The sequence below is a fragment of the Erithacus rubecula genome (assembly GCF_903797595.1).
Source record: "Erithacus rubecula genome assembly, chromosome: 6".
Classification (NCBI taxonomy): Eukaryota; Metazoa; Chordata; class Aves; order Passeriformes; family Muscicapidae; genus Erithacus; species Erithacus rubecula.
In genome coordinates, this window is record NC_136688.1 from 43,659,313 (window position 1) to 43,684,423 (window position 25,111).

Here is a 25,111-nt window from a genome sequence, read left to right on the forward strand (position 1 = left end):
GAGGAGTGGAGAGGATGTGCTCTAGTGTTGCACAGAGCATTGCTGGAATGGGTTTCCAGATGAAAGACTGCAAAGAACATTATTTTTCTACAGAATTTCCCAATGCCTTCATTAGCTGTCCCTTGCAGAAATAGCTGCCACCATGAAGCTATTTTCCATGTGAGATGAGGAGACAAGAATTTGTAAGGGCAGCAGAAGACCAGGACCATCTCCATTGCTGCATTTCCACTGCTGTGCTGGGCTGTCCCTGCACAGTGTTCAGCATGAGAAAAGCTTTTCCTCTGCTAAAAACACTGAACAAACCAAGCTACTAAGCTAAAGTGCATTTTGTAAAAAAAGGAAATTGTTCTAATGCATTTACTTGGTTATATTTTCAAGTTACCATTTTGGGCTTGAGTGTATTCTAATACAGAATTTGCATTAAAAATGCCTTGACTTGCTTCACAAATCCATAATGCAGCTTTTCCATTACTTTATGCTGTATACCCATAACTGAACTAAAAAGCAGAAATGAAGCTAATTACCAGATACTGCTTTTAAAAAAAATCAAGCTATTTTGCACCTGAAACCACAACACCATGGTACATAGTAGCAAATAAGGAAAAACAGACCAGAAATGTATAAAGTATACCCAACAGCACCAACATTTCACAAAAGTACAGAAAACCATTTTTATTTCATGCAATGCATGTCTGTGTTCATGCCTGGAGTTCCTTTAGAAAGGATATTTACTGGATTCCAAAAGAATACAGCATAGCACATATCCTGGGTGCAACTGGTGGTTGAAAAAATAATGATGTTATGCTAGTACCACTTCCAGTTCCATTGCATGGAAGATCCCCACCCCCCACTTCTCCATCTCAAGAATTTGCAACTAATGTAATAGAAAATTCATTTTCAGCAACAGAATGCCTGGGATTGGCTTTGCATTACAAATAACCACAATAACAGCAAAGCTGTGATTAAAGTTGGCCCTCTCAGCCACTACATTGCAAAAATAAACTTACTTGGTGGCTGGGAGGGGGGAGCTGGGAACTGGAATAGGGACTTCTGTGGAAAGGAGGAAGAGTACTAAGAGCCAAAGCTAATGAAAGAATAATAGAGGATATTACATGAACATGTGTTTTTGTTTTCCCTAAAGGCTTACAATCCTGTAGAGGACTGAAACTAAAATACCCCTCTGCTACAGCCCTTTTTCAGAACCCACCAATGTAATGCCTGTTGCAATAATTTCCATTTTTTCCTTATGGCCTCATCTTCTGCCTCAGCCCCACTGAGAGCAGCTGAAGGCAGTGCCAGCTTTAGGAGCTCTGCAGCACCACACACAAGGGGACAGTGCAATTGTTCATCTTGGAAAACTGGTAAAGCACAACTGGCCTGAATCCACTGGTTTGAAACACCCTTTATGTGGGGGCCACATAGCAGTTAAGTGGATGCAACCTGCTTTCCTTTACAAACAGGGCAAGTCACATGGATCACATCACTAGAACACACATGACAATACTTTGGTGATATCATTAAAGAACAAAAAACATTTGAGGTTTGTTTTGGAATCTTTCTGTTTCTCAATAAGCTCTCAAATGGCATTGGTGCCCAAACTAAGCAAGATACATGCTGCTAAGGGCAAAATCACTTCTTAGGGTCTTGAAGGTATCCCACAAACAGCAAAAGAAACTAAAGAAACACCTGTTTTGGCTTAGGGAAGAGAAATCCAAACCTACCAAGTAACATCCTGCCAAGGAACATCCTGCCTCTCAAAATCAACTGCCCTCTAGCAGGTGGAGAAGGATCAATCCAGCTATTCATGCATAAATTTTGTGTTTCTTACAAAGAGTTGCTACAAGTAAAAGTCCAGTTGTCTAACCAGCACCTATAATGAGTTTGGATTTTTTTTTTACCTGAAGTTTACCATAGTTATTTCCTAGTTTAGTAATGGTCTACTATGGGATAAAATCAAGAACGTTATACTGATTTATTTCTACTCAGATGTATTTGTTGGATCTAATTACATTCACCTGACTTCCTTTATATTTGAAGGCCCATGGGATGGAACCACTGAAGGAATATTTGGCTTGAGTAGGATCTTTACTGCCCTCTGCAGATTCCTCTCACTGTCACACCTCGAGTCAAATGTAATACAGCACACAGCTTTCACACCTGTCCTCTTAAATGTTGTGAATGCCTGGGAACAGAATCAAGCACTGCTGAATAGGAAAGAAATGAGAGGCAGTAATTGCAACAGTTTTGTTAGGAGGGGTTTTCTGAAGTATAGTATTTCTATGGTTTAATGTTTTTTGTTTGAAGAACGTTTTCAGAAGAGGCCTATTAAAACAATCCATGTTTAGTCTAGGTGGAAAGGTAAGTAGCCTTTTAAAATATATCCTTTAACTCTTTTGTCTGAGCTCTCATACTACAGAGCACTTCTGTCTTTATAACATTTTTTTTTTGTTCCACTGCATCCACTGGAGCTGAGGGTAACCTGTTGCACCTCAGCTCCAAACAAGTGTTGCTCAGGTATGGGAGTGGAGACAGCAGAGACTGGGAGTGGCTGCATCTTCCCAAACCAGAGCAGCCAAAGTTACCTACAGCCTTTCCCTGAGCACTCTGCTGCTCTCCAGTCCTTACACTTGCCAAGCAGCCTGAATGTTTCCCACTTGAAACAAGATGTTTGTCATTCCTTTGCCTATTTTTGAGTGTCCCCTTCTCTGCTTTCCTTTCTTCTGCCTTTTCTCCATGTTTCCTGTTACTGCTTCCTCCACACTTTGTTCCATAATTCCAAAAAGAAAAGGAAATTATAAGCATAATGGAAATTAGAATTGCCTACTCTTATCATGCTAAGATCTTACACCTTCTGTTGTTTTGTTTTAAACAGAAGGGTGCAGAAGAGAACATGCTCAATGCTTTTTTCCTCTTCCTTTCCAAAGAAGTAGTGAATGGGTTGGATTGCTGATCTCACAGTTAACAAAAAAAACAGATCAAGGTATCAAGGTTTTGACTGGTTTGCTAATAGTTGAGAAAAGGATGGTGAGTGTTTACCTGTTCTAGCATCAAACAGACTGAGAAAAACCACCTAGTACTTCTTAGATGCAAAAGATTTTGGCAAGGAAACTTATTGTGGCTTTTGTGCATATCAGACACCTAAAACTATTTTATTTTTATTTCAAAAATGAGATATGCAGAGTTCAAGTCTGAAATCAAAGTTAAGTGAAGAGCAGAAGCCAGGGCCAACAAAATAAATGGGCATGGTGTAATCACCCAACAATGAGTGGTATGAAGAATGACAGGAGGCTTTGGCAAGCATATGGATCTATCCACATGAGCAGAAATCAAATGCTGCTAAAAATTTTAGGAAAACAGAGCAAGGAAGCATAAAAAACCAATCAGAACAAAAAAGCATACAAATGCAGCTAGGGGTGTTTACATGACTGATGTGGCAATTAATTTTGTGATTTGCAGTCTTATTTCCCCTTCTGTAGAGTCTAGAGGATGCTCCACTTTTTCCAAAACATGGACAAGATGACATCTGCCTATAGCTTATGTTAACAGATTTTTTTAAAAAACACTTTCAGGATTAAGGCTGGTCACATCTCGGACACTGATAATGAAATAGGGAACATGTCACCTTATCTAATTAAATGCTGTATTTGAAGCCAAGAGCCTTTGCTAGTGACACTCTGACCTTGCCCAGCACATCCAGCCCAGGCTCTGGGCAGGGTCCCCAGGGCAGGGGAGGTGCTGCTGTGCTTGGGCTGGCTCAGGGGTGCTGGGTCTCTTGGCAAACAGTGGGGCTGAGGTGGTTCAGGCAGCAGCTGAGAGAACTGGATCATGGTTTCAAACTAAGCCACTCCTGAATGCCCCATCAAAGTCCAGCTCTTGGTACTGAAGTCCTTTATTTTGGTCTTGTTTTAGACTAGGAGTTGTCTCACCTGCAGTGGACCTGCTTTCTCATGGCACAATTCCAGGTTAGCATTAAGCTGACTGGTAGAAAGTTAATTATGCTGAAATGAATCTTGGTAACTTTGAAACCCTGATAGAGAGCCAAGTCAGAAGTTGCTCTGAATGTTTTTCCTCAGTTATCACCAAGAGATTAAATAGCCTTAATCTTCTGAAATCCTATCCTTTAGTTTCACAACATTTCTTACTTTCCCCAGCAAAATAAGAAAGTCATATATGCTGACTGCCTTCTTGAGATTTAAAAAAAAAAATAAATTAAAAAATAAAAAAATTCAAGTCTAAATGATTCTACCTGTTTGGCTAATTTGCTCTCTCTGACCTAATTTGCAACTGTGTTCCTCAGTTCCTTCTTCATGGCAACTTTCAGTTCTAAATGTGTTTATTTTTTATATTTCCTTGCTCCTAGGAGCTGGATTTTCCTTTTTTCTCTTTTTTCTAAGTATGCTTCTTAGCTTTCAAGGGCATATTTGTTTTATTAAGTGAAATGTTATTTTATTTTTACTCAGTTCTTCAGTTAATTTCTTTTATTACCAAAAATATTGCTAACTAAAGATCCCAAAGACGTATGTTTGCTGCTGACCAAAAAGAAGCTACAGTAAAAAATCATCCACTATGAGTAATTAAATTATACAAAGAACTTTTGCCTCCCCCTCCCTGGTGCTGTATATCCCCAGAAGGGGTTTTCTCCAGCTTCAGGCAAAGCCCTCCTGCTCTCAGTTCTCTCTGATGCTTCCAGATGAAAGGCTGTCACTAGTCCCTCCACATTCCAGCTTCTTCCCTGACCTATCCTACAGGGCTCTGTCATCCTCTAATTTCTCTGTGGAGCGTCCAGCCTTGAGCTCCCACTGCCTATCAGAACAGGCAGCCTGTTCCCATGTACACGTTTCAAGCATGGGTGTCAACAATTAGCAAGTTACTACAGTAGCATTTAATGTAAACAGCAAATGAGGCACAGTAGCAAGCACCATCACAGACAAAAAAAGACCAAAAACACCATAAAGCTGCCAGATTGGACCATGCTGACAGCCAGCTCTTCACTTCAGCAGAGAATCACAGCTACATTATGCTCCAAACTGCAACTGAGGCTCTGCTCACTCTTCTCCTCAACATTTGTGATCATTCCCAGCTGGCTGCCCCATTCTACCTGGCAAAGCAGAGCAGTTTCACCAGGGAAAGCACTGCCTGCCAATATGGGCTGCCAGAGGAGGAACAGTGCTGGCAGTTCAGTTTCTAAAGAGCTCCTCAGCTTCCAGCTCCCATCCCAGCCCTTTACAGCAGCAGTGAGGTTTGGAAGGGAGGAAGAAGCAGGGAGACCTGGAGGCTGCAGCCCTCAGCCCAGTCCCTCCCACTCCTTTTTGCTCATCCTTCAGCTCTGGTGTGGCCTTTGGGATCCCTCAGGGGAAAAGCACCAATGGACTATTATCAGTGGAGAGGCACAGCATTAATGGAAGAGGGGGAGGGAGGAAAAGAGAAGAGGATCAGTGACAGGGATTTGAGGAACAAACCCTCTTGATCCACATACCTCCTTCACTGGGTGAAGGCTACAGAAGAGCTCACAGAGCCTAGGATTTTGTGGAGAAAACTCAGAAAAATATGGACTTTGATCTGGCAGTCTGAGTAGGACAGACTAAGAGTGAACTCTTAACAGTCATCCATCTTGATCCAATGAAAGGCAACTTTAAAATAGAGGCAGGACAAATCTTACTTCAAGCCCAAAAGTCCTGCACAGATGTGTTTAATAAGGGATAGAATCACAGCCATAAAAGAGCACACTGCAAACCATTTCTCTGGTAAAGCGAAGATATAAACACCAGAGACTGATTTTCATGTACAACAGACAGGAAACAAGGTTATGAGATACATCAGATCTAATCACAACTCTCATATACAATTTCCCTAAACTCAAAAACATTACTAGCAAGAATGTACACCCTGTACACTCATGACCAAATCCTCAGTTTTTGCTCCTGTAGAATAGCAGCTGCATGACTTTGTTAAGAACCATCATGCTGAGAAACCTGATAACTGTTTAGTTCATCAACTTCTTTAAAATAAATATTTGTTATAGTTTGATATACAAAATATATTCCCTAAGACAGTTGGGTAACTACTTTTGTATAGCACATTACAAGGAGAGCACACAAGTTTGGCTCTGTAACTTTTCTCCTCCTTCTCTTCTGCCTGCAAGCCCTCCCATTCCTTCTGTAACCAACACACACAAGATGATTACACAAAGATATGAGGTTTATGTCTTTTTCATCTGGCATAAGAAAATGCAAGAGATGAAAAATACTAAAGCCTGCTGACTGACCTAAACAAGTGCCACTGTCAAAGCAATGCTGGCTTACACAGAAAGAGAGCTCTCTGTTCCCAGCAGAGTGCCACAATGAGAGCAGTGCTGATAAAAGTGATTTTTGATGCCTGCTATATTGCATGAAAATTAACTGTCTGTAATCTTCTCTATGACATGATTTAGACAAACAGCTGACAAAATCTTCCTCACTTATACCCAAAACACAGCTTTGTTGGGGATTTTATTATCACTGAAATGCTTTTCCAACTTAGAATCTCTCTTATGTTGCAGGATAGAATAAATGCTCGAGGTGGCAGCAGGTCCATTCAAAGAAGCAGATGATTGGACATTTTTTACAATCAGAAGAGAAATCTGAATAGAGACATCTCCCAGCTAGTCCTAACTCTATTAAAAAGTTCAGATGTATAAAATATAATGCTCGGAAAGTTCTCTCTGAATCTCCTTTATGATGCTGAGAAAATAAAATCAATTCATATTGCTCTGAAATTCTATTTTTGCCACTGCTGACATCCCAAACTTTATCAACAAGAAGACTACAAAACCCTCACCCTGGTCCTCATTTCCAGCAGACAGGCTCACAGCCCAGTCAAGTAACACAGCAATAATCTCTCTTCCACTGAGAATACTTTTATTCACAAGGCAAAAATTGGAGTTAGACTTTTAAGTAGTGGGCAAGGCACTCGCAAAGTGAGCAAATCTATTTTTGCTCATAGAACTAATTTAATGTTTAAGTGCAACAAAAACACTAAATTAGCCATGAAGATCATGCATATCCAAAGGCTTTCACCAGACATGACTGTGACCCAGGCCTCTAAATACAGAAATATTTCAGTCATAAGGAATCAACTCTACTATTTTCTGCTTCATCAGATATGATGTTTCCTTTTGACCAGCCATAGAAATATAATTTCCATTATAATAATTAAACATTTATTAAAATACTATATATTTAAGAGTTAATATATGGTCTCTCTCAGTAATAAAATATGGAATACTCTTTTTATCTATGCTATTTAGACCTCAAAACTTTAAAGGAAAAACATTCATGCTGAAAATAGATCAATGTACAGCACTAAGTCAGAAATAGCATCTCTTGATTAAAACCCCAAGAACTTGCTGTGAAACTGTACATTGATTAACAATTCACTTTTTCCTTTTATCCACAGATTTTGTTTTCAACATCTGGCAGTGAGTGGAATACAAACCCAGATTATCTGACACTGAAGCAAACCTAGCAGCCTCAGTGTGTTTGTGACAGTCCATCCTTCTGGCAGGTCCTGTCTTTCAGAGACAGATTGCTCTGTGTCTTGGGTCATTTCTTTTGCATGCAGGGCACAGCAGAATGTCACATTGCAATCCTGGGTATTTCATGCCTGGTACTTCATGCAGTTTCCTCTTTGCAAGTCTCCATGTTTCTCTCAATGAGGCATATGCACACACTTCCAAACAAATAAGCTGTGTTTTCAAAAAGATACTAAGTGTGAGATACAGAAGACTACAATGTTGTTAAAAGAAATGGCTAGCACAGCCACAAAAAATTCCCATTAAAAGCATGATGTTCTGAATATTCACGTGAGCATTTTAGCTTATTAAATATTAGCTGTTCAGATTAACATTTGAGATTTTTATTCCGTCACAATTATATTCTTCTCTATGTACAAACAGGAAAGCAAGCACACAGATAAAAGGCTGAAGCTGTACATTGTGGTGGACTGCCCATGTCCAGTGGAGTGCAGATTCTGACAGGAATGCAAGAACACCTACCTGCAGTCGTCCCCTCCAGCACTGACCACGTATCTGTCTCCACTTGTGAACCGAATATTAGTTAAGTGGGCAGAGTGACCTAAAAATCGTTTGTGTTTTGCCTGAAAAAAAAACCCCAAACAACAGAATGAGTCTAAATATTCTGCACCGTTCTAAATAAAAAAAAAGGCATGCATGTTTTTATCTACATTTAAATGCATCACATATTAATAATGTGCAAAAGTTATATAGGTTATCAAATGTGAAAGATCTCTTGAAGCAGAGCTACTATTGAGCTGCAATGCAGATTAAATTGTCAGCCAATAAGAGAGCACTTGCAACTTGGAAAGAATGCTCAAGCTAATGCAATAATATTAAATGCATCTTGTCACGTGACTAACTTCCAAGTTTTGTGTAAAATTCCTCATACTGAAAAAAAAAAATTCATTGCAACTGTGGGAGCAGTTTACCCTGTGCAGTCTCAAATCTTGAAAATTAACAGTGAAAACAAATTTTGAAAACATTATAAATTAAATTTATAAAAATCTAAATTATGAAAATTTAACAGTGTTAGTGAAAAACCTATAAACTCTGCATCCATGAAGATACACAGATGGGCCTAAAATCACCAGCTATCTTCCTCATCTGTCAAATGGATCAGAGATGTGGAAATTTCTAAGGGCTTTGAGATTTTCATTAGGCAGGTGCCATGCAGACTGGCAGACAACATCAGCACCTACAAGAAGTTATTGCAAGGGCTCTTGCACAAAATGGTAGAGAAACTCTGATGTGCAGCATGCATATGAGACTGTGGAGCTGAGGAGGTATTAATAAGCTACAAATTTAGAGAAGAAAATATTTCCATCACAATATCTTCTAGAGAAACAAGGCAAGATCCTAATAAATACAGTACTTGTTGTTGTAACCATGCAAAAACAAGTTCTTACAAATTTTTCAGGACATGGAAAGTCAAAGAGTTTGACCATGCCAAAATCATCGCCTGTGACGAGATTGATTCCCGAGTGAGAGACACAAGCACAGTTCACATCAGCTTTTTCAGCATGCCTGGACCAGATTCCAATTACTTCATCCCCTAGAACACTGAAACAGAAGACCAAAAATTCTTTTGAAAACCACTGCAAAAACAAGAGTCAGGAAATAGAAAGCAGATCTCATATTCTAACTGGTTCTATAAAAATGCAATGTTTACATTTTATTTTCACACATGCACACTTTATATAGCTTTTATTCTGTAATTAATTTTTGAGTCATTCCATAATTGCCCCTGCAACTGATTTAGTGACAGAATTCCCAGAATAACGTGGTCCATGGCAATGTGAGAGAACCAAAGCTGAAATCAACAGTACTACTCTGGTCCAGTGAGGCATTTGCAAAAAAAAAGAAAAAAACAAAACAAAATAATAAAGAAAGAACAATTAGAAATAGAACCCCATAGCATAAGCCTTAGATGAATAAGCTTCAGCTTTTGAAAAATAAAAACTTTTATATTCTGTATTGCATGTAACTGTCCTGTTGATTCTGTAGTATTTTCATATCAATCTAAAGAAAAGTTTCTCTAAGTTCAATGAAGATTCTTTATCATAATCAGAGAGAGAAAAATTGTCCTGCCCTGCCCTGAAAACATAATTATTTTAAGTCCAGAAAACTTCCTTTGCAAAGCCTTGTAAAAGCAGGCAACACAGACTGAAAAAAAGCACAGAAAGTCAGATTTTCATAGAATAGAAAACAAATTATTTAACTGCAAAATAAAAATAAAATATGGTATTAAATTTAATGTAATATCTTGAAAGAAACATAACTTTAAGGTGCTTAAAAGCACTTTTGTATGCCTTCTAATATGCAAATGTTAATAGCAACTTATACAGATACCATTAGGGTGATACTGTAAATAAACTTGAATTACCCTAATCATGTATTGCCCTAATATATTTTAATCTGTTTTAATTGGCCTTGTACTCTCATCACTAATTTGAAAATAATAGTGCACTATTACAGATAATTTGCAGAGTGCAATGAAACAGATAGGGAGGCTGCTAGAGTTATATCAAAGGATCAAGGGATACCCAGTGAGCACAAGGACACATGTGAGATGGGTTTTTATCAGATTCCTCCAGGGCCAAACAGCCCCTGTGTACTGAAGGAATCTGCTCTGAACTGCCTTTGGCTCAGCTGCATTGAGGGGAAGAAAACATCCAACTGAAGTGATTAAATATGCTTTTAAATAGTAGGTGTTTTAAGAGGTGTAAATACATGAGCCACTTACCTTGTCCAAGTAGCCCATGTTATTCTGTCAATCACAGCCTGGTCCACAAGCTGCTTTCCTGAAGGCACTTCATACACTTGCCTTTTGTAAGACCCCGTAGAGACCTTGGAGGTGATCACAGAGAATTTACAATACATTCACTTGTTTCAAAAGATCAAAGTGCAATCCCAGAGAGCCTTGAGAAGCATTTCTGTGACAGTTACTTTTTACTACATAAAGTAACCTAGCTACAAAAATTAGACAAGAATTTGAAAATTCTCAAAAATCTATACAAGCATAAAGCAATAGTGAGAAAGCATAAGAAATCTTAACATTTAAATATCTACTTTGTAAAAAAATAACTGAAGCAATTCACATTCTGAATGTATGTGTTAGTGTGTGAGTATATAAAAGTAAGGCAAAATAAGTTCCTCTCTTTAAAACTGACACAAAGGTTTTCCTTGTAGGCTGTAAATATTGATTTGATAATGAGTGCAGCTTATTTTTCCTCTCAGATGCAAGTAAAATATAGAAAGCATATTATATTTACTTTATTATTATTTAAGAAATACCTTAAGCCCTCTTATAGTTGGAAGTTGCAACAGCATTATTTTGGTGCTGATCCACAAAGTCTAGCACTAAAAAGACATGTAATGCCATGGCTGGTGAGGGAGATGAAGAATTCATCTAACCCCAGGCCCTGCAGAATGACAGACTGTACTCCTTCCTCTTTCAAGACAGCCCATCAGCATCAGAGTTAAGAAGGCAGGGAGACACATCACAGGAGGTTTGAAATCTGTCTCATTTCTTTGCTTATTTTCTGTACTTGATCTCCAGGAAAACTCTTCAAAACTAAAGGCATCCACTTACCACTACAACAAAGTCTAATGACAGCAACATACTCCAACACTTAGTGACAAAACTTAGAAGTGGCTAAAGGAAAATACTTGCAGAGTCTCTGTCATGAGTATGTTTTCCATTCAGTACTTTGACCAATTAATGACTGATACCTGGAGATAGGAGCTGTCAGCAGAGAAGTCCATCTGGATGACAAAACTTGGGATATCTTTGCAATAGCTGATTCGATTCAGTGTGGGACCCAAAGTCAGATCATAAAAATCCACTGCATTCTCACTGGAACCAACTGCTAGGTAACGAGAATCTGGGCTAAACCTGAACAGATTAAAGGGTTTCATTAACACAAGCTGGCACTTACAACAGCTTATAATATATGAGAAGTACAGAAATTAGCATTTCAAGTATCTGCTATCAGAACTGGAGGGAGGCAGATTATTCAGTCTGCTAAACAAAATAACTTTTGAAATTAGATTTTCAGGGAATGCATATCCAGCAGAAGGTGGCAACAGTTTTGGCACAGATTACACATGTAAGTGAACTGGGAATATCTCTTGAATAATTCTGCTCATTATCTGATTTCATGGTCTATCTCATGGTCTAACTTACAAGGTTAAAAACTGGAAAACTGAAGTGCTCTAACTGAAGAAAAGCCAGAACTTCTAGATTAAATATATTGAAGAAAAAGAGGTAAATAAAACCTTTTGTTTGCACAATGTATCTTTGCACACTGGTTTCTTTCTTCCAGTTTTCCTTTCTAGTCTTGAAACCCAGGAGCTTCCTGAGCTGAAAAAGTCCCTCACAGACACTTCTGTGTTAATGAGGAAGCTTCTTTATTTCTATTTCTATTCTCTCTGAAACATACCTTGGGACAGCTTTCCAACTCCAGCAACTCCCCAACTCCTAGCAGAGCTCTACTGCAAGGTCTCTTCTCTGTGCTGCCACCATCCCACTGTCCCTGCTGCCACCAGGATGCCAAACAGCCACTCCCAACACACCCCTGGGGAACACCACTAGTCCCTGGTGCTTTGACTGAAGCCACCTCCATGTACCTCCTCTTTCTTTTTAATTCCTGGCATCAGCATAATCACACAAACTCCACAATTCCCTCATTGATTCCAGCTCTCTCAAATACCATTGCAATGCTCCTCAGAACACTGAGTTATATTTTTAAATAACAAAATATTAGGGATTTCTAGCATACTACAATAGACAACTAATTATATTTTCTGACCTGATATCTTGAATTGCTGATCTTCTGTCCCTTTTCTTCCCCCAAATTTTTAGAGAGGTCACAAGCAGGATAATAAATTCTCCATTTTTCATGCCAATAGCTACCATATCACCTTCTGGGCTGTAACAAACAGTACGAGCTGCATGTCCTAAGCTGACTTTGTTCAGCATCTTCTGTGAAGAAATAAAAACCCAGAATAGTAACTGTTACAATTTGTCCATATTTTTAAAGCATCTTATGGTAATAGTTTAACATGCTAACAGCATCAGATTGAGTATTCTCATAACACAATAAAAAACAAGTTTCAAGTATGCAACACCATCACAAATCTATTTTTATTTCCTAAAGAAGTACTCTCTAATACTTACCTTTTCAGCAATATCCCAGAGTCTTACTGTGCCATCTTCTGCAGCAGAAAGGAAAAAATCTCTGGATGGATGTGTTGCTAGGCCCCAGATGGGTCCATCCATATGACCATTAATTAGAATGTTACATGCAGCATTTTTCTCTCCAACTTCAATTATTTCAGCATTTCTTGTCCCAACGAGAATTTTCCCCTTGGAAAACAGTGAAAGAGTTATCTCTGATAAAAAAACATTAATCTATAATGATGAACAGTAATTAAAATATCATCTGGAGCTGTAGCCCTGTCAAGAAAGTTTGCTTAAGTCAAGTTATTAAAGAATCAAAGAAAATTTATTTTTTTAAATTCCTCTGATTCATTAAAGTACAAAGCTCTGTAGATACCATGATGCTGGCTGAGTTACTGCTTGTCATTTGATATCAGAAGTGTGAGAAGAAAATAGAAATCCTTAATTAGTCTTTAATAAAAACACAAATGAAATATTATCCTAAGAAAGAATGAGATCTCACAAAGTAGATGCTTTTCTGCCACAATATCAGTTGCAGACACATTCCAACTTAGCCTTTAATTTCAAATACCATCTATAAGAGAAAGCAGAACTAATTTCTGTGATATTTAGAGACCAACTCACAAATTCTAAGCTTTATTTTACAGACAGGCAGCTTTGCTTACCTTGCCTCTGCAAACAGAGCGAACACAATCTGTCATTTGTCCTGTCTCCAGTCTGAAGGCACGACATCTTTTCAGCTCCTGGTCCCACAGTTTGACTGCTCCTCCCTCCTTTGAACTATGGAGACATCAGGAAGAACCATGAGTGTAACAGCTGGCTCAAAAAGGATAATTAATGGAGGAAAGAACCACATTATTTAATGTACTGTAGTGCAAATGAGGCATTTTGGTATGTTTTAAATAGTTAGGGATTCAGTTTGACTGAACAGTTGATGTTAACATGCTGAGCCTCACAGCCCAGCAAGACAAACTGATTCCAAGTCCTCACTCTTCTACTTCAGAGAACAAGCTGAAAGATGGGTGCTGCCAAGCTTAGTCTGAAGGAGTAGCACTGAGGGAATTTGTCTAGTCAAAAGAACAGTTAAGAATGCAAATCACCATCTTGATAATCAGACAGGCAGAGATTTTCAAATTACAATTGAGAGAAACAGAAAAGGTATGTATTTTACTTCTGTGAAATAAATGACAGAAGATTTTCACTTTTGTGAAAATGTCATTATTTTCAATGCTGTAAAATAAATTACACAGATACAGGAGAAAAACCTGTATCACAACAAATACACAGCTAACAGGTATTAATTATGCAAACACTAAGTATTTCCCTCCCACCTGCAAAAAAAAAAAACTCTGGTATTTCAGTATATAACACATTATAATAAAAAAAAGTTTCTAAAAAGAGGATAATGTTCATTGAAACAGTGATAAATCTGGCATTTCTAGTTGAGCTGGGACATGTTTTATATGTCTCCAATCTCCCCTAACAAGAACAAAAATACAATGTTCCACAATATCAAGCTGCTTGTGTTACAGCTTTGATTACTGAATAATCTTACAAAAAACTTCAGAATGTTTAATCACACTTACTGATTTGTATTATTATTATTAAAAGAACTATAAATTGATACTCCTTGCAATACTATATTCTTTGCTTCCCACTAGCTCTGTTATGACATATGATTAATATTATACTCAGCAAGAAGATTTTACCAAAACAGGCTAGTGAACTGCAACTAAGGCAGAAAAAAGCATGCAGTCTTCCTAAATGAACATTTGCTTTGCATACTGTCAATGCTTCATTTTCCCACAGGAGATGAATTCTGAGCTTTTATTGCTATTCATTACTATTTGTTTCAGGTCAAATACTAATTATTAAGCACCTCTGAAGCTAAGTGGTAGAGAAAACATCTTTCAAATAAAATCACAAAAACATTTATAAATAGTAGAAGGAAATATTCAAGCACAGAAGTAAGTTTTCAGTTGGGTCAGAAAAGATAAGTGGCCTGTGTCCTGCAAAATGGGGCACTATCATGTCATCAGATGGACAATATTACAGCTGAAGCATTTTTTTCACTAGGAGAGCACCAAAAAATTAGAATGCTTGAAGAGATATTGTGCTTGCAACCCTAGAAACAAAGAACCTTTCTGTGCCTTAAAATTGAGAGAAGATGGCTTGCCTCTGCCATTATAACTAAGTAGGTATTTTCTTTGAAAGAAATTGTGCATCATACTGTTATAAAATTTATCATTCATGCATTCAATCACAACTGTGCAAATTACTTGGGTTAACAACCTCAGTATATCTCCAGTGAAAGAAGTAACCCACAAGGACTTTTTAATGCTTAAAGCTGAAAGGGTGTTGGAGCTAGAAAATCCATAAAGCCCCTTCCAACCCCAACCATTCTATGATTCTAAATTCTGGACTAAATGCTTTCTCTTATAATAATAAATGGGAGAAATAGCTAGTTGAAGCCCATATGGGGTTACCTGCACTTTAGAGGTGGTGGCTGCTCTTTTTCTTAACACATATCAGGGATCTGAAAGGGACTACTCTTCTACCTTTAATGTCTTAACTAGTGTTGATGGGATGAACCCAAATAATTTTTAAACAGTACATGTGCATGCAGAAAAAAAAAAGAAAAAAGAAGACTCACGGCCTTTCTTTGCCTCCTGTAACAATCAAACCATCCCTCAGTGTGGTGTACATTGTGAAAACAGGTCCATTGTGAGCTTTGGCCACAATTCGTATCAACACATGGTCCTTCCAAACACAAACATCTCCACTGATAGTACCTGTAAATGTCAAGTTATTCTGAAAAGGGGAAAAATACACTCATCATCTGATTCTGAGTAAAGCAGGAAGAAAAACATTCAGAAATAAACACCATTTGCATTTAGAGGCTAAATTGCTTTTATTTGTTGCTGCAGAAGAGGAAACTGTGGGAGAGGCAATAAGGACCTCTGGGACAAAACAATGAGCCATTATATTCCTTCTTGAAATCTGAAAGATGCTTTCTTTTAGCTTGAAGAAAATCACTGCATTTCTTTTTGCAAGAAAAAAATGCAATTACTTAAGTTTTGGTCATATGATTATCTATGCTTTCAGCCTATCAGGTGTGCAATGTGTGGCAAAAAAAGTAGAATGCCACAGTAAGTACTGACATTCTACAGAAGCACACAAGCAGGCAATGTGCACCTCCTTGCTATATATATTATGCTTGCAGTAATTTTTCTGGTTAGGTGAAGAGACTCAGATGATTACGGTAACCTTAAGTTCAAGAAGAAAACTGTTTGACTTAGAATTAAAAGCTGCCTGTTCTTTACTTCTGCTTCCTGCTTTTGAAAAGTTATAAATTTAATTATCTTTGAAATTAAAGGGCTATTTCTTAGGATTCCAACAGGAACAGGTTATTGAGCAAAATGGTTAGTAACTGAGATGAATCCTCAAATTCAGTATCATGTGTAGTATTATCATGTTTCAAGGGTATCACTACACATATGGCACAAACACTTTCCTTGTCTGAAGTGTATTGATGATCTACACCCTTATTTTTAAGGGGGTGTGTGTGTGGCTCTAATAAAGTAAAAGAGCACGGGAAATGAAGTTTAGAGCAGATCTTCAGATCATCCTCACAGCAAAACTGTTCAGCTGTTTCCAACTTCTGTTTAGGGAGAGCTGAACCAGCTCTCCTGAGACAAAACCAAGAAGAGCACTGCCAGAGCTGTTCCCTACAGAAGTATGGAGAACACACCAGGTTTGGCTTTATTCAGTTTGCATGGCTTTTCACAAAACCCCCCTGCATCCTCAAACCTCACAGCAAACTTCAGGCCATGCAGTACACAGCCTGATTCTCACACTAAGAACCTGTCTCTCCATAAGAAAGTTCACAGAGGTTTCCCAAACTCCTGATTAATGCCTGGGCATCAAAACCAGCTATCATTTGGAAAATACATTGTTTTTTTGTAAGACCTTCATCTAAATCAGCCAGACACCATTGTGTAAAAGAGATAGTGTAGCAAAAAAGGAAACCACAACCCAGTTAGAATTTCAAAAATCAAAATCCGGACCAAACAGACAGATGGTCAAACAGGACGGAAATGCAGGCAATCAAAGCAAAGCACCACTTCACAAAAGGTAGCTGTGGCTTTCTGCCCAGCTGAAGAGATGAGTACTGCTCATGCAGAGCAACTCCAGACCCAGCAGTGCTGTGGAACTTAGCACGATGGCCTGCACATGTCCAAAACCCCCCAAAGCAAAAGAAACCTCTACTGCAGTCGTCTAACAGTGTCCAACATTAATGAATGCCCCAGGACAACACTGCTCTCTGATCACCCATGAGCAGAAGCACATACAGAGTACAAAACAATCACCTCCAGGTGGGCATAAAATCAGTTCATTCCCACTGTTTGGTTCCTGCACTCTAGACTGGATTAAATAACAAGCAGTGTGTTATCAGTTCAAAGCACCTATGTTTATTTATCCAGAAAACACACAAACCCATAGCCTTGTCCTTTCTACTCTAAAGAAAGTTCTAACTAGCAGGTAAACATTAGGAATGTTTACCTAACATTCTAACCTACTAAGCTGAATTTAATAAAACAATTGATATTCTCATTAGCAGGTAATAGAAGTCTTACTGAAGTGAATAAAGGCAGAAGGGTAAAGAAAGTTTGTTTTGATGGATTTTCAGGTGTTTTGTTGACGTACGTACCGCTCCAAACGCCACAGAGAGCATCGTCTGCATGCGGGCATCCTCTATGGAGCTCAGCAGCCCTTTCTTACTGAGGAGAGCTCTTCCAGCCAGGGTCCAGAACCTTACATGCTTTACTCCCACAGAAACAAACTGTGTATCTGAATCTGGCCTGAATTCTGCTACAAATATACGCTGGTTATGACCAGCACGGCTGGCAATTTTGGCACCTGGCAGAAAGAAAATGGAAATTTTGAATTTGAATACACATTTCTGGTTAAAAAGTGTTATAATAATTTTGACCCATATGAAGGTTCCTCAGTTGGGATCATTAGCTGCCATTCTGAATGTCTATCAACCCTTAAGATGAACACAGGCATGTTGTGACCAAACACCTTTCATCCAACCTAAGATTGTATAAATACACATCTGACATTGCATTCATCCCCATAGGATCTATTAGACAAGCTGTGAAAGATCACTTTTTATTAATATAATAGGTAATCTTTAAAATTCAGAGAGTTACTAGCTGATCAACAGCAATCCCCAAAGAGAAAGTAAACCTCTAAGACTAAAGAATCAGGTCCATAATCTGGGCATGACTTTGCCAGGCAGAAAGGAGACGAAGAAAGGAGCTCAAATCTCTTTAGCCTAAATCAGAATTACAGATCAAAGCAGATCTGAAAACATAGCTTAAGGCACCAATTACATAAGATGCATAGAAGAGTTGTCTTGGCACCTAATTTCTGCAATTTGCAGCTTTTGGGAATAATTTTAGGAGTATGACAACCTAGTCGGTAATCAGACTTTAGAGAAGAATAAAGTTATAATAAAAACAATGAGGATGACAATTTAAAAAAAATAAAATCTTAAATTATTCTTACTGGAAATCAGTGAGCTATGTTGATCATTACACAATAGTTTCAATGGAGATTTATTTGGCAGTCACAAGAATGGGAAACACATCCATTTTAAATCTTGTTGAACAGAGCATCGTGCACAGGATTCATTGCAGTAATTTTTGATCGGTTGATGCTTGACTCAAGCCAACATATCTCTAACACTGTAAATACCTACTACCAAACCAGTCTCTCTCCTACCTTCCTGCCACTTCCAAATGGTAATGGTATGTTCAGGATCCAGCCCTACGGACAGCAGCAGTTTGCCAGTGGCACTGAAACTGACTGAGCAGACGCCCTTGGAATGGTAGCACCGCAGTACCGACAGTGTCTGCTTGTTCATTGCATCCCACACATGAATAGAAGGAGCTGTAGCTGCACAAATACAAAAACATGCCATCAGTATTCATTTTCAAGATGTGTAATAATTTGCTTATCGAAGCAGTTAATACTGTTTAATTGCTCTGATCAGGTGGGGGAAAAAAGGAAAGAAAAAAAGGAGATTTTGGCCACCCTTTGGAAACCAATTAATCACAAACAGGATCATTGGGTAGGATGAACAAGTTGGCCTCATTACATTACCAGAGAGGTTAACTTGTAGCTTAACTTGTTATGGGACTTGTGAAGCACAACAGAAGTTCTAAAAGCAAGCTGTCTTCTCCTGTTTTTCTCTTAGTAAAACGTAGAGCAGCCTGCTAACTCAAAAACCTTCATAAATAAAGCCGCTCATCAAGAATGTAACTTCTACATGGGGCTTTTGGACAACTGATAGCTATAGAGAAATCAGTTTACAATGCAGGGCCAAAATCTCCTTCTAAAAATGGCCAGCTGTCTGAAATGCCTGACTTCTTAGGAGAGCATCAGCCATATCATCAGCTTGCTTACTGATGCAGAAGCAGCATGGTATTTAGTCTGCATTGTTTAGATGCAGTAAAAACTGTCTTTCCATGCTACTAATGTATGTGATTATCTACTGTGATGACAGCTGTTTTTTTTCCCAAATGCAATGCCTTCTCAAAAGGTCTTGTAATCTGTATATAGTTTACAATTTCTAAGTAGCATCTAAGGCGTTTCCAGGACAGTGAGGTTCTCAAACTTCATAATTTCTGATCTCTAATAAATTTGACTCCTTATTCTGAAGGTTACCGGTTCTTGTCATAGACCCAGATTCACATAACTAAATTATCTTTTGGGTTCAAGCTTTGTGTTTCTAATCAGCTAAATCCAGGCTCTCAGAGGAATGTATATGATGGGAAACAGTAGGCACAGGGACTTAGGCAAAATTTCAGCCACATGAAACAGCTTTTGAGCACAATTCCAGAGGTATTTCAAAACAATCTTTGGAACATACTTCCTCATTTCTTTTATTTCCCACTGGTATTTCTTCTTGTGGCAGCAACATGATGTTATCATTACCTTTTGAGAGGTACTACAGTGTAATATGGACATGCCATTAAAACAGAAATGGCAGGAATTGTCAGCAACTAGCAATTTCCCAAAAATTGTCATCAAAGTCCTTGCTGTTCTTACCAGAAGCTGAGGGAAGGGAAAGCTTTATTACGGCTTTGGACTGTTTTTCACCCTATAACCTCGGCCAAAAGCTTTCCTTTGGGTGGCAGAAACTCCCACCTAGTTCTCCTGAATAAAAACTGACAAAATCAGAGCAAGATCTGCAAGACAGACACCATAGACTCAGGTCCTTCTGTGCGATGGAGTCATTCTGAAAGTGTCGTTCTCTGGCACTGAATCCTGCCTGTGTAATCAACACTTCCCCAAGAGGGATGTTCTACGTGTCATCTCCTTCTGGGAGCACTTAGATAAAGCTACCATGGGTTGGCAGAACAGAAAAAATCTTGAGTAGAGTAGAACAAACATACACCCAGTCATTAGGAAACTTTATTTGCTGACTACAAACTGCTCAAAACTGAGTACATTACTGCTTCAAGAACCCCCGCATCACTGTAGATAACTAAAAATTTGAACTAGAAAAGCAAAAGTTGTTGGTAAGAAGGATGCCAAATAGCCATCAGTAAATTTTAAATAAAATTATTTTACTTTCTAATGAAAGCAGGTAGCACTTGGACTCCAGACTAATGGTTCCAGAAAAAGAAAAGAGTGCTCATTGCAGGCAGCGACAACAGAATTTAGTAATATACACAAGCTCAAACTGAAGTTGCAATAGGAAGAAGGCAGGTGAGACAGGGAAAGTGTCCAGGCAGGACTAAAGATGTTCTTTCATATATATCTATATCAACATTGCTTTTTTAAAATACATGTTAAAAGTGTGGGGAAAGGTATCTGTATTCTCTCTCCCATCCTTAGAACAAGTACTATTTGCCATATTTAAGAGAAGTCAACCCACATTAAAGATGTCAATGTCCATTTGTTCTTATAGAACAAGTTTTAGATCCACATGAAGATTATTACACTTTCTAGTATACATGACTCCACATCTCTGAATCTTCACAAGACAATTATGGCTGCTCAACAATGAACTCATTCGCATGTGATGATGATGAGTTTTTACAATTACAGTTGAAAAAAAAATTAATAAAAAATATCTCAGTCAAGACTGTCAAAATGTCAAAGACCCAAAATGATAGAGGAAAATGAAACTGGCATAATAAAAATCATTTTGGGTCAGTGGTAATAACTGCATGACAATTGTACATAAATGTGAAAGGTGATTATTTTTTCACTCAGTCACCTAGGCCTCCTCAATAGAATTTACTTTAGAAATGCATATTTAAAATTACTCTCAATTGAAGGTCTAAACCAAATGTTGTGAGCCCCAACACATCTACAAAACTGGCAAGCTTACACAGGAATGCTACAGTAGCAGTATATATTAGAACTCACTAATCACTAAACAGCAAGAAGGGAATATGCTTCAACAAGAAGAGTTTTTAAGTGTGTTTTAGCATTTTTAATTTTTCTATATTTACAGTATGCTGACTGTTTTCACTTATATTCAGTGCTGACTGATATGACTGATACATGGGGTTTGATAAACTAAAAATGAATTCACATCACTTATGGCTCTATAAAGCTGCAGATGGCTACTAAATAGACTAACTACACCTGAAGATGTTAAAATTTTGTTTCCCTTACCTGACATATCTGCTGAGTCTCCTGTAATGGAAAAGCAGCAGAAAAATAATTAGATCAGAAATAAGGTAAGTGCTAAAGAATATATATGCCACATTCAGTGTAATTTCTTAACACACACCTCTTCTTGCATTGTAGCAGAACCAGTACTGCTGCTAGGGATGAGTAATTACTGATAAAAGGAGGTCACATCAGAAATAAATGATAGAATGAATATACTTTGATTTCCATTTTGAGCTACAACACAAAAATCTAGTTTTGGTGTATTTTAGGTCTCTCTCAGCCAAAGTAAATGAAAAACATATATTTTCATGCCATTGATATTTTGACAAATTAAGTGGGAAAAAAATGATAACTAGCATTTGAGTACCTGAAGATTCAATAAATCTTTTGAAGATTTAAATCATGACAGTGACACTATTTGTGCCAACCATATCAGTAGGAAAAGTAGCAGCAGTTAAGTATGCTCTTTATAGAGTATATACATTCCTTAACATCACTTCAAAATAAAAAAATAAGTGCTGTTTTAAGATATTGCACTTCCAGCTTATTTTAAATTCTCTTCTTTAAAGTATATGTAATTTTACATATCATCTGTCCCTGATTTAGTATGCCTTAATTCACATTAGAAAATAGTTGAAACTGTTCCACTGTTAGTCAATGTAGAAACAATTATGAAAAAAAAAAAAAAAAAAAAAAAAAAAGCATTAAGTCCTGTGTTTTGTCTTGGGTAAGATGAACACTGTAGAAGAAAAATCTTCACATTCCTCCCCTACATAAAGGCCAACAGGGCCAGATTAAGAAATATGATGAAAAAGCAAATTCTCAGACAATACAAGGTTTGTAATTCCTGCAAATGTTCTTTGTAATCAAACCATAGACAAAATTCTGTTGATGATTTTTTTCCATTTGAATAGTTTCCATTAAAAAAAATTATTTAAAAGTATGTGAAGCAAGAAATTCACCAAGAAAGGAAACTATTTTACCTAAGCAGTTAGTGTTATCAGTGAGTCAATTTTAATTAAACATGCACCTAAAAATCCAAAAGACACAGGAAAGCAGATAATAAACTCCACAGAACTGCTTGAATTTACATGCAATCTTAAAAACAAACCTAAAGAAAAAGAAAAGCTATTTTGGCTGAAATCAAATAAGGGGTTTTTTTGTATTCTATGCACTGATGGAAAATAATGTAGATTTGAATCTGCAGAGAACAACAGAAGATATGAAAACAACGACCAGATTGTAAGGCCACAAAAATCACTCCTCTACAAAATCTAGAAACAGCAATTTCTAACAGCTCTACTAATGCAAAATGGGAAATTTTATTTTATTTTATTTAGTTTTTAAACTTGGTAGCTCATAGATCTTAATGTCACTAAGAAATATATCTATGTTTTCCCTCTAAATCTCAATTTATCTGCAGGGAACACCATTAGGGTTTTGCTTCTGCCTGGAATATTACAACTATATCAGACCCAACCACCAAGCAAGTATTACAAATCTACCTGATGAGCTAAAACCTATACAAGATTGATATGTATTTTAAGAAATGAAAGTTAGCTCTGTTCAGCTTCTTTGGAAGGGCTATGACTCTTTGGAAAGTCTAATACAAGCTGATAGTTCAACACAACCAGACTAATGGGGCTTAAGTTTTCTGAAAAAATAGTTTTGATAACACTCCAAACAGAAGTTTAATCTTTCATGTCTCAATATTATTGTCAACTTTATTCAATTACACTCAAGAAAACTACAAAGAGGACAGGTAACTGAGTAACACTCATACAAACAGAGATAGCATAATCAAATATTTTTGTGATTTATCATGAATTTACAAGGCCCTGATTGCATGCTGTTATGTTAATCCTTTTCACAAAAATACAAACATACCTACTTGGCCAGTTGCCACTATGTTGGTAAACTTGGGGTGCTGATTCACAGTGAGGCACAAAATATCATCATTGTGTTCTTGGTAAAATGACTGAGAGCCTAAAAATAAGAAAAAAATCGAACCCTAATTCAACTTTAATTATAGCATTTATACACACACAGACATGGTTAATGTTTGAAAATTTTATAATATTTGATAGAAAACAGCATTATAGTCATGTTGCATTTTGAAGTGTAAAACCAGAAAACAGAAACTCCTAAATTTTTACCTTGACTTCAAAACACAGCTCTCAGTAACTCCAAACTAGTCCCTCAAGTTTTCCACATCAAGTTGCTTAAGTATCTCAGAAAAAAATGGCATTGTGTACTTTTTTAAAGGTCTGAGTTATCTAAACTCACTGGGTTATTGGGAAGGAATGTATGTGATAGAGATGATTGAAAAGTAAACTAAATAGAAATACTTATTCTTAGAAAAAAAAATTAAAATACAATTACTCCGCTGTTCAGTTTTTTTACTTTCTGTGATCATTTCAACACACAAATTTCAGAAAGCTAATACCAAGAAAACCAAACCTTTACTTCCTTTAAAGCTCAGTCACCAGAACATTTTAGTACACTTGTTTGCTTATGCAGCTATTATGAATATTCTCTACAGACTGAAATTTTAACAACAATATTTTTCCACATACTTTTACAATATTTAAATTATATAAATTAATTTATAAACTGTAACTCCATGTGTGCAAAGAAACATTTTCCCTCCAGTGGGTTTTCTCCTACCTGTTGCCACGTTATACAAGATCCCAATAGATGCAGTGTGATAAATGACATCAGCACCATCATTCAAATAGTGCACATTGTTCCTGCAGTCCTTCCCTCGATACCCAAACACCAGCTCCAAAATTAGGTCCTAAAAAAGACAGTCGCAACAACAAACATTAAAAACTTACAGCAGTTATGAACTTTACAATCTTCTGTAAGATTTTATTTTTGAATTATGTCCTTTTATGTAGTAAAGGAGTTTACCAACATCTCAAGCCAACAGAACCTGAGCTCATGGCTCCCCTGTCAGTTTACACAGCAGCTCGTTCCTGTCACTCACATCTGTTCACCCTTTCACACACATCAGGGGGATGCTGCAGAATGCACACAGAACACACACAGACATATGCACACACTGAAAGAGCACACACACATAAATAAGGTGCAGTGAAGAATAAAGTTCTTTTAACACAGAAGACATTAAGAAACAGAATGACAAACATTGGTCCACAATTTAATTCTACCCAGCAATTAGAAACCTAAATTAGAGCCCAAAACTTCTACACTGCTGATGTCAGAAAGCTGTTTATTATGCTACACCAAATATTTTGCAGAATCAATATTTGGGTTTGTAAAGAACTGCATTTTCCAAGATTAGATTAAATTTAACTTAAGATTAATAAAAAATTGGTAAATTTATTTGCAATTGCCATGTAATGAAAAAAAAAAGGTGTCAAAGCTAAACTCATTATTAATAAAATTTTAAAAATTATTTTTAAAACTCTTATCAGTGATAAGTTTAAAATGAAGTTTTAAAATAAATTCTAAGAAGATTGGAATAAAAAAATGCTTGATTTTATTAGCAATACCTTTTAACAATCCAGTTATCTAAACAAGACATACTGCTTTCAACAGCCAGCTCTAAGGTTTCATAATTACCAAGAATCGAGTTATATTTCATTCCATTTGCAAAAACAAAAAAAAAACAAAACAAAAAAAAAGAAATATAGTCTTTTTTTTTTATTTAA

The 25,111-nt window shown here is 37.2% G+C and overlaps 1 protein-coding gene across 4 annotated transcripts in view; it reads right to left on the reverse strand.

Moving 5' to 3' along the window:
* Window positions 1-171: 171 nt before the first annotated feature.
* Window positions 172-25,111, reverse strand: part of EML5 (EMAP like 5) — a 98,598-nt gene continuing 73,658 nt past the window's right edge. For 2 of the 4 annotated variants that reach the window (XM_079308121.1, XM_079308120.1), the window contains exons 29-42: window positions 24,102-24,231; window positions 23,322-23,420; window positions 21,435-21,455; window positions 18,525-18,698; window positions 17,446-17,654; window positions 15,388-15,545; window positions 13,400-13,514; window positions 12,732-12,920; window positions 12,364-12,536; window positions 11,285-11,447; window positions 10,296-10,399; window positions 8,959-9,112; window positions 8,033-8,133; window positions 172-7,723 (exon numbers count right to left, since the gene is read on the reverse strand). In XM_079308121.1, the coding sequence (XP_079164247.1) occupies window positions 7,687-7,723; window positions 8,033-8,133; window positions 8,959-9,112; window positions 10,296-10,399; window positions 11,285-11,447; window positions 12,364-12,536; window positions 12,732-12,920; window positions 13,400-13,514; window positions 15,388-15,545; window positions 17,446-17,654; window positions 18,525-18,698; window positions 21,435-21,455; window positions 23,322-23,420; window positions 24,102-24,231 (1,827 nt within the window). In that variant the 3' untranslated portion in view covers window positions 172-7,686. Of the gene's footprint in view, window positions 7,724-8,032; window positions 8,134-8,958; window positions 9,113-10,295; window positions 10,400-11,284; window positions 11,448-12,363; window positions 12,537-12,731; window positions 12,921-13,399; window positions 13,515-15,387; window positions 15,546-17,445; window positions 17,655-18,524; window positions 18,699-21,434; window positions 21,456-23,321; window positions 23,421-24,101; window positions 24,232-25,111 lie in introns of those variants that run through there. The other 2 variants (XM_079308122.1, XR_013774557.1) reach the window with 2 other exon arrangements.